The sequence below is a fragment of the Trachurus trachurus genome (assembly GCF_905171665.1).
Source record: "Trachurus trachurus genome assembly, chromosome: 13".
Lineage (NCBI taxonomy): Eukaryota > Metazoa > Chordata > Actinopteri > Carangiformes > Carangidae > Trachurus > Trachurus trachurus.
Genome location: NC_139892.1, coordinates 5,494,255 through 5,512,277, shown reverse-complemented (window position 1 = coordinate 5,512,277; position 18,023 = coordinate 5,494,255). Strand labels below are relative to the sequence as shown.

At 43.0% G+C, this 18,023-nt stretch overlaps 1 protein-coding gene across 1 annotated transcript in view; it reads left to right on the top strand.

Annotated features, from left to right (window-relative positions):
• Positions 1-18,023, top strand: part of bcas3 (BCAS3 microtubule associated cell migration factor) — a 430,682-nt gene that overhangs the window by 93,146 nt on the left and 319,513 nt on the right. Inside the window, exon 15 of the mRNA XM_083984996.1 lies at positions 8,073-8,412. Within this exon, the coding sequence (XP_083841122.1) occupies positions 8,073-8,412 (340 nt within the window). The remainder of the gene's footprint in view (positions 1-8,072; positions 8,413-18,023) is intronic.

Below are 18,023 nucleotides of genomic sequence, written 5' to 3'. Positions count from 1 at the left end.
ATTGATTGATTGATTGATTGATTGATTATTATTTTTGGATGTACGAGTGTAGGAGCAGGAGGAAGTCAAGCTTTGCAGCCGTTCTCCACTACTCCATCGTTCCTTATTCAAAAGAATGAATGAATGAAGGCTTTATATCAAACATATATATATATATTTACATCAAACATGTGAATAATCACACATACAACGCTTTGTATGTTTGAAAAGGAGTAGGAAGAAGCATCAGCTTATTAATTCCTACCCCTTCTCCACTTAGTACCTTATCTAGAAACGTTTGTAACAACACTGGAAAAAGTCGCTTTTGACAAAAAAAAAAAAACCTGCCGCGCTTTGTAAAAAAACAATAACAACAAAAAACTGACAGCGAGTGAGTGTCACAATTTCCTGTATCTGGCCCTTCAAATTAAAAGCCCTATAGCCTTTCATATACAGTTCAGTCATATTGATTTTGACTTAATTTTGACAAGACAGGGCTCCAGATGTTTTTTTGTTTTCTATTTTGGGGGCAGCCCTAGTAATTTTTTAAACAATTTTATAGTTTGTGCTTTTTTATTTAGCTCCTTCTCCACAGACTGTTATACACACACTGTTCAGAGTTGTTCTGACATGAATTCTCTTCACATCCAGTTCCTCTCTCAGGTTAAACCCACCCTTCCTCACCTGGAAGTAGGTTATACTGTATCTTGCTTTGGAGCTGGTTTGTGCAGCCTTGTGTTTAACCAGATCAGTGAATTTCAGAGTGTTTCAGTTCAATTCAATTCAATTTTATTTTATTTTATGGAGGACAGTGTACAGTATTCAGCATTCCCTTCTGAAGAGGAAGGGGTGTGGCTGTACCCAGTTGCAGCCGGGGCTGATTTACATTGGCAGTCCCCCTGCCAGATGTAATTAGGCACAGTACCTCCAAAGAACAGTAAAAACAGTAATAATAATAATACAATCAAGTACAGGGCAATGCAAGGCACATAGGCAGTAGTTCACCGTCATATGAAACTATACAATACAACACAATACAATTATAATAAGTCACAGTGTAATATAATGCAAAGCACACAGGCAATAGACAATTATTAAATAGAGAATTGTAGAAACAAAAATACACACACACACAATGTGTGTTAAGTGTTATCAAGTGAAGCTTCACACAATGTGTGTGTGTGTGTGTGTGATGTTCAGCTACTAAAATGAAAAAGATTGAACTGATCCTAAACTCAGGTTTTTATTTTCTGGATCAGGTCAGAAGAGCTTACTCAACAAAACCACTTCAGACCTTGTTGGGTTCAGGATTATTGACTGGTGCACACACACTTACACCCACACACACACATAGACACACACACATAGACACACACACCCTCGGAGGCAGCCGGTGGTTAATGTTCGACTGAACGGCAGGTCCGCTGACCGGCTGCACACTGAGCCGGCTTTGATGCGGCGCCGTGGTAAACGGCGAGCGCCGGCCTCAGCCTGGTGCCGGGGTCGGAGGTTATCGCCGCCACACACACGCTGTGCACACACACACACACTCTGGGACACACACTAGAGCGTGATAAAGTCTCTGGTGAGGTGGGTGGAGAGACGCCTTATCTGTCTCCGGTGTCAGTGACCCGAGGACAGGTAAACAGACCTGAAGCTGATAACAAAACCCCCGGGGGCCCAGGGGCCGGAGCTCGGACAAACCGGAGAGTGCCGGTCCCCGAGGTCTGAGATCTGGGTTCACTGGAAACACTGATTTACAATGAGTTTTGATGAGGAACCAGAACCACATTGCAAAAACTCAAATATCTTACCAAGAATATTTCTCTTATTTCTAGTCAACATGTCATTTCTAGTCAAAACAAATCTCATTTTATTTCAAATAAGACTCATCACATTGAGACATAGCTTGTTTTTAGACACTTTTTACTTCTTTCAAGCAAATTTTCACTTGAATTAAGTAGAAAAATCTGATAGTGGAGCAAGTTTTTCTTTCTTATTACAAGCACAAAAAACTTGCTTTCACTGGCAGATTTTTCTACTTATTTCAAGTGAAAATTTGTTTGAAACAAGTAAAAATGATCTAAAAACAAGTTCATTTTTAGGTGATGAGTCTTATTTTAAGTGAAAAGAGGTTTTGGACCTGATTCATTTGAACTTTTTTGGCAAAAGACCAAAATGGACCAAATATGAAATCTGTGTTGGGTTTGGTGCAGAACTTGAGCTCAGTGTTTGGGTCAGTCATCTGGGTCGTGGTGTTGACACATTTTCCTTAATTTAATTTCATTGTCTTTGTAAAGTTTGTGTCCCTTTGTCAAACAAGACAGAGTGCTGAGAGACAACAGGTTGTTGTCATGGTGTTGTGTTTAGGGTTGTAACGTACCCAGCGTTTAGTCGCCAGGTGAAAGCTTCCTTACTCTGAAAATAACATTATGTCACATTTTCGCTGCGTAACATTCACCGTCCTGATGTCGTTGGAGACAAATCATTTTTTAAAAGACAGTGAAAAGCTCTCGGCTTCAACATGTGAAGCTGAAGACTTGGTGGGATTTTCAGTTTGTATGTGGACTGTTTCAAACGCTGATTCGTCCTTCATACAACTCTCGTCTGGAAGCTTCAACACTGATGCAGGTGAGCAGAGTCAGCAGCTGTGTCTCAGTTCAGGACCTTCATCCTTCATCCAGTAATCAGATTACAATCAGATAGAGCTTCACCACATGGAAGTACAGCTGTACTGTAAATGCACCCAAGACATATTGAGGACGGATTGTGATTCCCATGAAGTTCCTCTCCCACATGTCTTCACGGTGTCTCCTCCTCCACATCGTCCTCTGGACAGAGGCTTCAGAGGCCACAGCACAACTCAGTCAGTCCTCTCCTCTTTCATCGCCGTTCTAGATATTGAAGACGTCTTCTTCCACCGCTTTGAAAAGCCAAAGAAAGTGCAATAGTACAATAGCAGAACTTCATGGATGGCTACCGTTTCTCTTCTTTTACCTGTGCAAACATGTGATCGGATCTCAACGTGGACACTGGAAACGCAGATTAAAGGTGTTCAGAAATGGCCGTCCTTCCATGAGTTTACCCATGTAAGGAAAACTAATTTGATTGGTCGTTATCGAACGCCTCCTCCATCGTATCTCTCATTTTTCTCAGACGTTTGATTGACAGATGACGGATCCATTATCAGTGGCTGATGAATTGTGAGCAACATGACGCATAATTTGTATGCCTGCATTATCCAATGCGAAATAAAACTACCCCACTTTCACCCCGGATTTACTCGAAACTAGAATTTTGCACAAACTTTGGGCTACATCGCCTGATAGATGAGTTATTACACTAATTTTAAGACCCATAGTGGGATCAAAAATAAAAAAAAATCTGAACACCTTTAATGCAGAGTGTAAACCAGTGGTCGCCAACCCGTCGATTGCGATCGACTGGTCGATCTTGGAGACTGTTCCAGTCGATCTTGATAATACCGGAAAAATGAGTTCAGAAACACATTAGCCTATGCCCAATTGATGTTTGGCTTGCTTTTTTTTTTTTTTTTTTTTTTTTTTTGCGGAAGATAACAGAGGAACGCGCAGTCGACCAGTGCTGCACAGAGAGTGGTTGTTACGTTGAGGGTTCACGTCACCGGTTGCTCCGAGTCCGAGCAAAGTGTGGCCGTCAGTTATCAACTGGGCACATCAACATAAAGCTTCACTTGATAACACTTAATACTGTTAGTTAAATTATGATCTGTTTTTTTTCCCTTATTGCTTACTATTAACAAATAATTTCCTCATAGAGATGGGAAATAGGCCACATTTGTGATGCATTGAAATTAAGTTGTTAAGAATGAAAGTACAATGTGAATTATTATTAACAAGACAGGGATGGCCTTACAGTTACAGCAGTTCTTGGTGGCATCAATTTGAAAGCTCGACCGAAGTGTTTGATGTAATTCCATTACAATTAGGCCTGATAAAATACCTTAAATTATGAATACAATCTGGACCGTTGTTAACTCTTGACGTTGCAATAGGTAGATCTCGCCTGTCACCAAGGCTGAGGTCAGGGATCTTGGTCTTAGAAAGGTTGGTGACCTACTGGTGTAAACGGTGTGTTTGAGTCTGATTTGGTGACGGACGTTTGCAGCTTGTGCGTCCTCTATCTCGTCCTTCGTGACATTCCTCTCCGGTGTTGGAGCCTGAACTGACTGACTGAGTGAGTGACGGAGGAATGTGCTGCCTCTCTAACCACACAGCCATGTTGTTCCTCCTCTTTTAGATAACGTTCAATTCCTTGTCACACTGTGACTGTCGCACAATCACAACCACCTCCGTTCTCCAGGTAATAACCCCCCCCCCCCCTCCCCCCTCCAACTCTGCAGCTGCAGCTCTGACAGCTCTCTGACTCTCATTATGACCAATTTACTGAACACACAAAGTGGCTCTTTCTCATCTCAGACTCTCATCTCCAGCGGAGCAGAGGTCGGCTGAGTAAAGTAACTGTCTGGTATGCAGAGGACACCCCCATTAACTGTCATTGCTTTGGGGGGGGGGCAGGAGGGGCAATTACCTGGTCTGACCTGGCAGCAGATTAGACAGGAGCTGAGACGTCTCTGTCTCGGAGACATTCCTGCTCTTCACTTTCTCCTGGAGCTGGTTCCTTTCATTCTCCTCCAGTCTCCTCGTCCGGCCACTTTCTCCACCTCTTGACTTTTTTTTTTTGTTCATGTGGAAAGATGGCGGCCGTTGGAGCGCCACTATCACCTCATCAGTCTGTCACCTCGCTCCTTTTGTCCTTGTTCATTCTGTGTTTCCCACTACTGTCCTCTGTGTGTGTGTGTGTGTGTGTGTGTGTGTGTGTGTGTGTGTGTGTGTGTGTTGCAGTCTATCTGTCTGGTTTCCTGCATGTCTGACATGCCCTCACAGATCTTATCAGCTGCTCTGTCTGCTGCTCTCTGACGGAGACGGAGACTCGAGCTGCTCCCGCTCTTCTGTTTTTACCTCCGTCACGTCGTCACCTCCGCCTGCAGCCGCCGTCCAATCACGTCGCTCCGGTCGACGCCGGTCAGGACGGACAAAGTGTCAATCGGCGTGATAAAGAGTTTGTCCGAGGCCGACGTGTTTGTGTTTCTGAGGATTGAACAAAGTGTGTGTCGACAAGAAAACCTCAGATTTCTGAGGGGCAGTGAACGCATCTCAGGACGGTTACAAGTAAACACATGTTATCACTGAAGACTCACCTGAAGACACACACTAACACACACTCACCTCCTGTTTTCTGTTTATGTCACAGTTACATCACCGTTCATACAACATCAGACAGATATGAAAAACGTAATGCAAATTTCATTCTAACACCTGTTTTTGTTATTTTGACCAGTTTTTGAGGCGTTTCTCGTTGTTTTTGGTTCTTTTACATTAAAATTACAGTTGATTATTATCATTGAACACTTACTGTAAAGAAATGTCACATTGAGGTTCATTTTGAACCAATACAGAATCTTGATTAGATAAGATAAAATAAAGTTTATTTGCCATATGTACATTTGTTAAAGCAGAAGTAAGCGATATTTTTGTGTTAATATAAGTCTTAAATAGTTCTATCTTCCGACAGCAATCACTTACATAGAGTGTTTCGACCGAAACACGGGTCTGTCAGTCACTCTGCTCTGCTCTGAGCCGAGGAGAAAACTTTTGTCGTATCCTACAAGTTTTATCCAATGAGGAGAGAGAACGGCATGAAGGGCTGTGTGTGCAGCCAAGGGACGCCGTGAATGTGGTGACGTAGGGACGAGGACCAATAGATCCATGACGAGGGCGGGGGCTGCTAACTCCGTTGGCTGACAAGACGTTATGGTGCGTTCAAGGCAAATCGTAACTCGTGTTTTTCCGACCCGTGAACTCGTACAAGATCTAACTGGTACGACTTCACAGGTCGGAAAAACACGAGTTACGATTTGCCTTGAACGCACCATAACGTCACGAAGTTACGAGTGGCCGTTATAGTGACTTTCACAGGTAAAACAGGTCGGAAAAACACGAGTGGGTTGCCTGGAAGGCTACAAAGTCGTAAGTCGTGACTTGAAGCTGTAATTTACGGTTTCAAAAGCCTGCCTGGAACACAGCATTAGCCAAAACGACCGGATCGCTTACTTCTGCTTCAAGTAGAGAGGAATTCTTGTGCAGAGGCTCAGTACAAATGTAAAAGAGTAAAGGTACGATCAGCAAGTGCACACGATTATAAGAAAAGATGTAAAAAGACAATAAATACAGTAAATAAAAATAAATATCAAATAGATACTTTACGCTGCATCAGAAATATTATCTGTATGAATCAACTGACAGCACCAGTTGTAGTTACCGTAGATGACCAAATAATCGCCCGCGTGCAAATACGTGCCTGTGCTCTAATAGCCGCCGGGGTCCGACCTCATTTGGCATAATAAACGCCGGTTCAATTAAACGCCCGGGCGATTAAGTGTTTACCATAGTCTTGCACAGAAAACAAAAGTTTTTTTTAACAGCGCTTCACCGGCTCTCACCTCTGTCAGTCAACCCCTCCTCTCGCTCTCTCTCTCGCATGCAGGCGCACACACACACACACACAGACACACAAACACACAAACACAGGCGCGCTAGACTGAGGGATATAGATAAATGCGCTAATGTACAGTGTTGAAATTACCGCGATCGACCCCCCCTTCCGTTATCATTCATAACACTGCTCTGATCAGCTCCCTGTGTCGCGGTTACACAGACAAACTGTCTTTTTATTTATTGTCTGATGTCAATAAAGATGCGTCGGGGAAAAAAGTAGTTTTGTTCCAGTGTTCCTATGGTGACCTCCTTGTTCTTTGCATGATGGTTTGGTGCTGCTCATTGCAAAAATAAATTGTAGCCTGTTGCAAATACGCGCCTGGTTCTTATAAACGCCTGGGGTCCAAGTCGATTTAGCATATTAAACGCCCGGGCTAATAAATGGTCATCTACGGTAATCTAAGTTTTAAACACACTGTATTTACTTCATTAACATCCAATCAAACTGTTTCAAATCACAGAGAGTTAAATAGCTTTATTTTTGTCTTAACGCAGCTGATTACGACAGAGTATTAGGGCCACATTTTTTTTTTTTACAGACTTCTAGAATAAAGTGGTAGTTTTATGAGAAATAAAGTCATAATATTACGAGAGGAAAGTTGTTAAATGAGGCCGTCGAGCATTTCATGAAGTTGTGAGATACTTCATCTTTTGGCCCATCATCACCACATTGTCGTCAGTATCAGGTCTTTGAAAAGAATACGCAAGAAAATGCCTCTAATCCACAGAAAGAACCAGAGCAGAACCGTATCTACTCGCTGGTACAATTATCACTTTTTTCTCTTGACTTTTACTTGACTTTTTTTTCCTCTTGACTTTTTGCTCATTTATATACCCACTTTTCCCGTAAGCTTACGACTTTATTCTCATAAAATTGCCACTTTTTCCCGTAAATTTATGACTTTTACTCGTAAAATGTATACTTTTTCTCGTAAATTTACAACTTGATTCTCATAAAATTGCCACTTTTCCCCGTAAGTTAGCAACTTTTACTCGTAAAATTTCTACTTTCTCCGTAAGTTTACAACTTTTCTTATAAAAGTGCAACTTTTCTCGTAAATTTACGACTTTTACTCATAAAATTTCTACTTTTCCCTGTAAGTTTACAACTTTTACTCGTAAAATTTCTACTTTTTCTCGTAAATTTACAACTTTTACCATAAAATTTCTACTTTTTCCTGTAAGTTTATGACTTTATTCTCATAAAATTGCCACTTTTTTCTTGTAAATTTACAACTTTTACTCATAAAATCGCCACTTTATTCTCATACAATGATGTGATATTCTCGTAAAACTATGAGTTTCTCAAAGTCTGTGAAAAAAATTTTTCTCACTGTGGCCCTGATAATCATTCGTAGCTGATTCATATGAACAACGGGTTTGAGTCGTCCTTTAAAACCAGGTGAAGCTGCGACTCGTCTTTTATGTATTTGTGGTTATTTTGAACTCCAACACTGAACCGTCATGTCCTTGCTGTGTCTCTGTGTCTCCGTCCAGGTCCAGGACATGTGCTTCAGCCCCGACAGCCGCTGGGTGGCCGTCAGCACGCTGCGCGGCACCACGCACGTCTTCCCCATCAACCCGTACGGCGGCGCGCCCTGCGCCCGCACGCACATGTCGCCGCGGGTCGTCAACCGCATGTCGCGCTTCCAGAAGAGCGCCGGCCTGGAGGAGATCGAGCAGGAGCTGAACCGGGCGGCGGCGCTGGGCGGCGGCGGCGGCGGGGGCGGAGTCATCGGAGGAGGCGGCTGCATCCTGGGCGGAGGAGGAGGCATCGGGGGCCGCTGCAGCCCCATCCCAGGCCTGTCCAGCAGCCCCTCGGGGTCTCCGCTGCACGGTGAGGACACTTTAGTTTCAGTTTAGTTGTTATTGTTGAGGAATTGACTTGTTTTTATGTAGTTTTAGTTTTTATTTAGTCTTAGTCTTTAGTACTCCAAGTCGTCCTATATTGAGCTGTGGCGTTTTCTTCCTGCAGCTTTAGACATCGCTAAGAAAACTACAACTAAGTTGATGTTATCTGACTCTACTTTACTTTACATCAGGCTACGTTTACACGGAAACATTCTGAACAGAAAACACAAAAGTGGCGTTGCGTTCTCACTTTTTATTTCGTATTTAGACGAGTGTTTTTGGGGTGGAAATCTGAGTGCATACGGTGACGCAAAAGTCTGTGGAATTCAGTGTTGTATGCACGCCAGGCGCCGAGGTGGCAGCGTGCCACACAACACACAACACCACCAAGTCTGGACGCCTGTGTATTCTTCTTCTTCTTCTTGATTTCCGACAGGCTGCACGCCGGCCATCGCAACGCTGCCCTCCGTGCCCTCATCAGGTCAGAGCAATCGGAGCAGACTTTTTGCGTTTTCTCCCTTTATATGGGGACGCAACGGCGGAGCGTTTTTAAGATTTTCACTCTGGAGGGTGGTTTCACTTTTTTGCGTTTCACACATCCGATGAAATATTTTGGCGTTTTCATCTGCGAGCGTTGTCGTCTAAACAGGGCCTGAGTTTATCATTGCTCACTGGAGTTTGGATGTAGTTCTCCTTTTTGAAATTTTTATTTCAGTTTAGTAAATTATTTTTTCACTGCTGGTTTTAGTTTGTAGACTGCAAAAACTCAAATATCTTTCCAAGAATATTTGTCTTATTTCTAGTCAAAACAAATCAAATTCTACTTAAAGCAGAAGTAAGCGATCCGGTGGTTTTGGCTAACTTCCTCTCAACCGATGGAGTTAGCAGTCCCTGCCCTCGTCCCTACGTCACCACATTCATGCGCATCCCTTGGCTGCACACACAGAGAGGACCGCCCCTTTATGCAGTTCTCTCTCCTCATTGGATAAAGGTTGTAAACAAGTTAATTTTTAGGTGATGAGTCTTATTTTATGTGGAAAGAGATTAGTTTTGACTAGAAATGAGACAAATATTCTTGGAAAGATTTTGAGGTTTTACAGTGTAGTGTAACTATAATAATGCTGCTGCTCGTCTCAGTGATGCCTTCACTGAACCTCGTCAGACTTGGTGAAAATCATTCATTTAGACCTGAGGACCAGTTAATTTAGTGGACAAAGGTCAAAGGTCAAGATCTGTGTGTGTGTGTGTGTGTGTGTGTGTGTGTGTGTGTGTGTGTGTGTGTGAGAGACCTGGACAGGTGTGTGTGTGTGTGTGTGTGTGTCTGGTATCATGTCAGTAGCTCTTTTCCTGGGACTCTGATCTCTCTGCCACAACCTTGTCTCCCTTGTTTGTCAAACAGCGTCGCAGGCACACACACACACTCTCTGTCTGTCTGTGTGTGTGTGTGTCCCCAGCTGACACAGATACACACTGACAAACACACACACTGTGTCAGCTGCACTGCTTGACCCCAGAGGTGTTGCTCAGTGTAAAATATCACAGTTCTCATTAATCACAGGTTTCCAGGAACAACCCCCCCCCCCCGCCCAACACACACACACACACACACACCCTCTGACCCCCCCCTCCTCCCTCCTGAGCTGTGATTGGCTGACTGCAGCCGGGCCCATGTCGGTCCAGAGACAAACACTTCACAGAAGCCGGAGACCAGGAACTGATCAGTTTTACATAACTCAGGGGAAACCAGACCTGTGACCCTTCAAAATAAAGTTCCCTGGGGTGGGGGGGAGTGAGGGTGGAGGAGGCAGCTGTGTGATCAGTTTCCCAGTTTCCATATACCACTGTCGAGACGGCAGAGAAAGGGGGCGGAGCCATGTCACCTGTCGTGTTTAAGCCACGCCTACCTGTCAGAGTTTAGGCCACTTCCTGTCTCAGCATCAATGGAAATATAACAACAATTATATTTTAAGACCAAAGTGTAAGATCCAAACTCACATCACAGTCACGACTTTACAGATTTTATATTTTATTTTGCCACTTTTTCCTGTTAGAGTAGAGAATACTTTATTCATCCCTAGGAGGGAAATTCAAATTAGTCCAGTAGCTCACACAACAATGACACAAAAAAGAAAGAAAGATGAACACAAAAAACATTTTAAGAAGTGTTATATAACACGATTGCAGCAGGAGCAACAACTTCATTCTATAAAATTGCCACTTTTTTCTCGTAAATGTTCGACTTTTACTCATAAAATTCCCGCTTTTTCCCATCAGTAACTTTATTCTCGTACAATGAGGCGATATTCTCGTAAAACTATGACTTTGACATCACAGTCACAACTTTACAGACTTAATATTTTATTTTGTTATATTTTCACATTTATTGATTTATAATTATTAACTACGACCTGCAACATTAATAAAGTGACAGATTTGCTTTTTATTTATCATAATAATAATGAATAAATCTAAATCAGAATTAGTAAACTGATCACATCCATCCTCCTCCTCCTCCTCCTCCTCCTCCTCCTCCTCCTCCTCCTCCTCCTCTTTCTCCTCTGTGTGTTTATCACTTCTCTATGTGACAGTAATAATTTCAGCCTGTAGATTATTATCGTGCTGATTTACTTCCTGGTTTGAGCTCAGGTGTGTTTTGATTGGCTGTCAGAGTTTCAGTCGATGTCGCTACAGTTGTTTTGCTAAGATGAAACCTGCTGAGATGGAGACGCAGGAAGTCGACAAGCGTGATGAGGAGGAGGAGGAGGAAGAAGAGGAGGGTGAGACCTGTTGAGTCTTTGTGATCGATCACATTGATGGTGTGAAGTGTTTGTTTTTGGTTTGGTTTCTTTGGTTTATTCTGACGAAGCTCTGAGGTTCTGGTGTCAGGTCCACTTCCTCTCTCCTTCCTGTTGCTGTTCCTCCTCAATGTCTAGACACACACACACACACACACAGACACACACATTCCTTTGGAGCGTGCAGCAGCGTCGCTGACAGACGGAGAGCGACGGCAACATCAAAGTGTCGGAGGAGGTGAAAGTGAGCGAGTGGAGTAATGAGGTGCAATTGAGAAAAACGAAGGAGAGATGAGATAGAAGAGAAGAGGAGGAATAAAGGAGGAGGAGGAGGAGGTGGGGGGGGGGGGGGGGGGCGGTGAAGAGATAAGTTTGTAGTAGCGGCGCTGAAAGCCGGGGTCTCAGTGGGAGCGCCCTCGTAAATCACACTTTGGTTTCAAAGCGGCGCATTAAGGCCACCTGTCAACAATTAGTCAGCCAGGACCCGGAGGCCTCGGTGGGCGGGGATCGAACCGGCGATCACTTCACTTCACATCACATCACATCACGGACGCTCCAGTACCTCGGCCGCAAAATTGACACACACATACACACACACACACACACACACACACACACACACACACACACACACACACACACACACACACACACACACACACACACACACACACACACACACACACACACACACACACACACATACACACACACTTTTATCCAGTTGTTAACTCACAACAGACCTCAGGACCAGGTTCACTCTGTCACACTGGAAACAATAAGAGACAGAATAGTTATTATAATAATAATAATAATAATAATGACCACATGTCACACACACAGTTTATTTATGATATTTGTTAACACGGCGGTTTAATTTTCCTACTTTTGCTCCGTAATATTTACATTAACATCACTTTTATTAATGAATAAGAAACACTGTTATTGACATCGTTAATGAAACTGTGTTGAACGTAGAAATAGAAAAAGAAACATGTTTATTCAGTATCGTACATGATTACGACGGAGTATTAGGGCCACATTGACAAATAAAAAAGTCACAAACTTCGAAAGTCATAAATTTACGACTTTATTCTCGTAAATGTATTACTTTATTCTTGAAGTCTGAAAGCCTGTGCATATTCTCATTTGTCCAGGTCATAGTATCTCAAAGGAAATTTAAATCGAAAGCAACTGGACTTGGTTATTTGTCTAGGAAGGCGTATCACCTCTCATCCAAGAGGCTTCATCAGTTCATGTACGCATCGTTGGACCAGTCCCAGCCTGGTTAGAATAAGTGTTAGCTTGTCAGGTTGTTAGCTTGTCAGGTTGTTAGGTTGTCGTCCCTCCGCTTCGCGTCGGGCCGAACAACGGCCCTTAGCCGTGGTATAATGAGCATATACCACGGCCTGTCGTGATATATTGCTTTTATAAAACGGTTACCAATAATGACAATATGAAAGAGGGATACGCAATCAATTTCATGTAGTTTTATTCAACCAGAAATACATATTATCCAATAAAATAGCCTCACTGTGAAAAAAATATTCCCACCTCTCCAGACGTTAGCTCCAAGTAGCTCTGCATCTCGTCTTTTCCTCGTCTTTTTTTCAGGTGAAAGTCACTGCTCAATCCCCTCTACCATTGTTAAAGGGATAGTTCAACATTTTGGCAAATTGGCCCATTGCCATAATTGCTATAGTCATAGCAGTAGGTTCGTTACCTTTAATTGTAGGTGTAAGCTATTTTTAGTACAGCGGAGCGCAGCAGCAGGCTGCTCAGAGCTACGCTATGGAGGCTAAGGGAATTTCTTGGTTTCCCTCATCAAACTCATCAAATACAAAATCCCAAAACTCCACAGCGCTTTTGTAGACAAGTTGTGAGCTGCACAACCACCACGCTATGAGATAATGACGGAACGATACGAAACGGAGCCGTTTTCGAGGTAAATTCATACAAAACCGCTGATGCGCGTTGCGTTCAGGGACAGTTTTTCAGCAAGCAGTCTCCGTATTTACCCTGTATTTACCTCGAAAACGGCTCCGTTTCGTATCGTTCCGTCATTATCTCATAGCGTGGTGATTGTGCAGGTCACAACTTGTCTACAAAAGCGCTGTGGAGTTTTGGGATGTTGAATTTGATGAGTTTAATGAGGGAAACCAAGAAATTCCATTAGCCTCCATAGCGTAGCTCTGAGCAGCCAGCTGCTGCGCTCCGCCGTACTGAAAATAGCTTACACCTACAATTAAAGGTAATGAACCTACTGCTATGACTATAGCGATTATGGCAATGGGCCAATTTGCCAAAATGTTGAACTATCCCTTTAACCCTCCCTGGAGGTGAAAGTTCACCTTAAACATGTCAATTCAACTACTTTAGTCCATTTTTAACATCGTAAAAACATCAACTGTCTTTTGCTACGGACTGCAACAGTCCGTTGTCATGTGACTTCCATTCATACCAGTCATACGCGCCTGAGGCGGAGTGATAGCCTACGCTGTGATAAGGCTTTAGAATGGTAGCCGTGGTATATTATGCTCATTATACCACGGTTAACAACCAATCAGATTGCCGGATTTCACCTTTCCGTTTTATAAGTATGTTATATACATAGGCTGAGTATGTTTATTGATGTCTTGGGTTTGGGGAATGGGATAAAAATGACTCTGGGAATACGTTTTGGATATCGTGAGTCGCTATTGCAGGAGCCTCAGGCACATTTTAACCATATTGAAAAATTATAAAGTAGTTTTTGCTGAAAAAATTTAATTGCTGTCTACCTATCTAGTTTCATAGGGTTTCATCCCAGGGTTGTCCAACCTTAGAATGCTGCGCAACACGTGACATAGGGAGAAGCGCTCTGATTGGTGGATCAGCAGACCAATCAGAAGGCCAGCAAAGGGTCAATTTATTTAATTTCTGGTCAGAAAAGAAGAAGGAGAAACATCAGTGAAGGTGAACGATGCTGAAGAGTTTCTGATACAGCAGCAGCAGGTCTGAGCGCTGGGTCACATACAGTTCAGCAGAGGTCAGAGGTCACACTGGGCTCCTGCTGTCTGTTATTTAGAAGACGAATTGGCTGCAGCGCATCCTGCCACATGTAAATATAGACACACACACACACCAGCGTTGATAAAACCTCCATCGTTTGTGTTTTGTGCCCGTTGTTGGTTTTTTTTCGTCTCCGTCACTTTTCTTTTTGTTGCTTTTGTGTTTGGACTTCCGCCTGTTTTTGTGGAGCAGGGTGTGAAGTTTGGGTCCGAGCGGGAGCAGAGGAGGTGTTGTCTCTCTCTCTCTCCAGGCCGAGGGAGAGGGAGAGGCGGCGGTGGCGGCGGCGGCGGCGGTAGCCACAACAGCTGCTGTGTGATTGTCGCCAGCGGAGGACAGCATTGATTTTGGGGAAGGAACTGTAGAAAAGTACACATCCTCCAGGCCGCCGCCTAAAAATAGAGGCTGCTGCGCTCGGCCGTCGTCTTGTCACTGTGAAACAGTCTGGGGCGGCTATTTACGTCGCTGTCGCTGTCGCCACCGTACTGTACGTTTCCCCCGCCCACCCCCTCCCCTCTCCCTCCTCCCTCTGTGTGATCGATGCATCGTCATCTGAGGTGATGCTGAGGCTGCACTACAGGTGAATAGGGTAAACGTTTAAACTAACAGATATCACCATGAAACTTCCCAAGTTTATCACTCACATTAAGACAGTTATTTTTTGTATTACAAGTTTTCTCAAATGTAATGTTTAAATATGTAAATGAGGCAATATCTAATTAAATATGTGCTAATTTGCATATATTTCCAGAACAGAAATCTGAATAATGGATAAAGTTACTTTCTTGTTTTATTTTGTTGAGATATTAGAGTCAGAAGTTTTTACAGAGGTGATTTTGGATATCTCTTTTAATCACTCTGTAAATGAGAAAATGCTGTTACCAGCCCTAAAAAATCAGGTTTCTCCATGTTTTTAGTAATAAAATGTTGTATAAATGAGGCTGTGAATGATATATCAACAATTCCCTCTGTAAAAACCTTCAGAATATAGAAACTGGAAGAAACTGGAAGGTTTGGTGTCTGTAAGTGCTGCTGAAGTGGAGATTTCTAGTGAGTCTGAAAAACTAATTCTGAGAAAACGGCCTTTAAAGACTTGGACTGTAAAATTACATGGATTGTTGATGTCAATCGTACTTTTACGATTTGTTGCTGACACAAAGGAAATGACATCATTGTTCATGAGAGAGAGAGCTTTACACCGACACCGGACATGACATGGGTCAGACTAACTCCTGGTGGATTTAGGAGAAATCTAACGACAAAAGAGAAAAATGAAAAAAAAAATTAAACCTTAATGTGGATTTTCTACCATTTCTTTCGACAATAAAACATGAAAAGGAAGCAAAATAGCGCAAAATCTCTAAATGTATCAGTGCATGAAATAACAATGTGTTTAACCTGTTAGTGCGTTGCCTTAAACTGCACCATCGTCTTCTCTGACCTGGGATCAGATCTGCGTGGTCTCTGCAGGACGTGGAGCTTTAATCTCTCTCTCTCTCTCTTGTGGCGGCCATGACATCACATATGGGGTTTTTCAACACGCCTTGTTGTTGTATGTATGTGTGTGTGTATGTGTGTGTATACAAGGCGCTGGTGGTGCAGCAGCATCAACAGCAGACTGTTAGTTAGTCAGAGCAACAGATTTGTTTCCTCAGCGAGCAGGAGCCCCGGTGGTCCGACCCAGCCAGCCGACGGGTGAGGAGGGGGTGAGGGGGGCTGAGGGGGGCTGAGGGGGGGGGGGGGGGGGGGCAGTGGGTCCTGGCTCTGGTTCAGAGACTGAGGGGGAGGCAGAAAACAAGGTGTGACGGGAAACTGTTAATTCACTTGTTGATAAAGGGACACTTCCTCTCTGCTATTAGAGGCTGACGGCTGCTTATTTGGGTTCTGGACTTTTTTGTTTTATCTCGCCTCCGTCCCCCTCTACACCCCCTCCTCCTCCTCTCGTCAGTCATCGTGCTGTGGTGAAAAACACCGCCAACGCCACACGGAGCTCCCAAAAACGCCAAGGGAAAATTACCTCATCACCACCGTGGCGTGTGACACGTACGAACGCGGCCTCGTCCTGACCTCGTCTCTGACAGTATCGTTACTGTAAGTTAAACAGTTACAGGCCCGGACCGTGAACACACACAGACACACACACACACACACACAAGAGTGAACATGTTGGTGTCGAAAATCAGAATAACACACCTGGGATTCGACTGAATACAGAAAACTGTGTTATGTTTGTTTTTTACACTGTAAAAACACTGTGATTAAAAAAAAAGACGTTACATTTTTGTAGAATAACACAGATCAGAGCCGAAGGAGCGCGTTTTAAAATATATTATTTTGTTGATTATTGAATATAGGTTCTGTCTGAACGTGGTGACGTTTTCATCATTCGATTATGTTTTATTTGATTTAAAGTTATAATAAATCCTGCTGCTTCAGTGTCTCCTGAAGACACAGACACACACACAGCGTTAGGTTAGCGTGTTCCTCTCACCCTCGCTGTAAACAGTCGTCATGTTTCTCTCTTTCTTTTTTTAACTTCACTCTGTTTTTTCCACTTCTGTGTCTCTGACATCATCACTGTGACCTCTGACATCACACAGGTGACCACACAACTGACTCACACACACACACACACACATATAGACTGAGTGTGTGTGGGTGTGTTTATGTTTATCGTCCACGTCAGAGAAAATACGAGCACAACAGGACAAACAGGAGACACTGAAGCAGCAGGATTTATTATAACCTTAAATCAGATGATGAATATATGAATATTTTAAAACGCACTCCTTCGGCTCTGATCTGTGTTATTATATAAAGATATGGCATCTTTTTTTTATCACAGTGTTTTTACAGTGTACAAAAAACAAATATAAAACGGTTTACTGGTGTGTTATTCTAAATTTTGACACCAAAATGTTAATTTTTTCTCCAAATGAATATCATTTATCAGTTTCCTTCATTACTAGTAATCGTCGTGGGCCCTGAAAGAAAAGATAATAATATATGTCGATCCCTAATTTAACTTAAATAAAAAAAAAAATAAATAAAAAAAAACTTCTGACATTTTATGAAATAAAGCAGCACAAACACAACTCACCATTTAAAAACACACAACATTACATTTTCAGACTCAACATTTTACTGTTAAACTATAAATAACTTCAATTAAATGAAGTAGAAGACGCTGCAACACAGTGTGATAGTGTGATGAAAACATTCACACTTTCTCTCAATGAAAAGTTAAAAAGATAAATAAAATATAAAGTGTTTCCATGGACAAACACAGACGTGATGTGTCTCATGTGTCCGTCCGTGTGTGGACAGTGGGACTTTAGTTCCTCGCTCGTCCTCCGTGTGGAGCTGTGTGGTCAGGATTCCCAGCAGCGCCGGGGAGGAGAGGGCGGAGCGCACACACACACACACACACACACACACACACACACACACACACACACACACACACACACACACACACACACACACTTAGAGAGAGAGAGAGGAAAGGACTTGTAACAACACACACACATACACACAGAAAGCTGGGTAATTTCTTTGGTGTGTTTTTTATGAATGGTCACTTCCTCCGGCTGAAACGACTCTCGGTCTCATTTGGAGTTTGTTTTTCTTTTTTAAAGAGAGGCAGTTTGAGAAGTTTCTCTGTTGTCGTGGCAACAGGACGGAGAAGGAGGAGGAGGAGGGGGGAGGAGGATGTTTTTGAACTGATAAGGGGTCTTGGATTTATTTCTGAGCT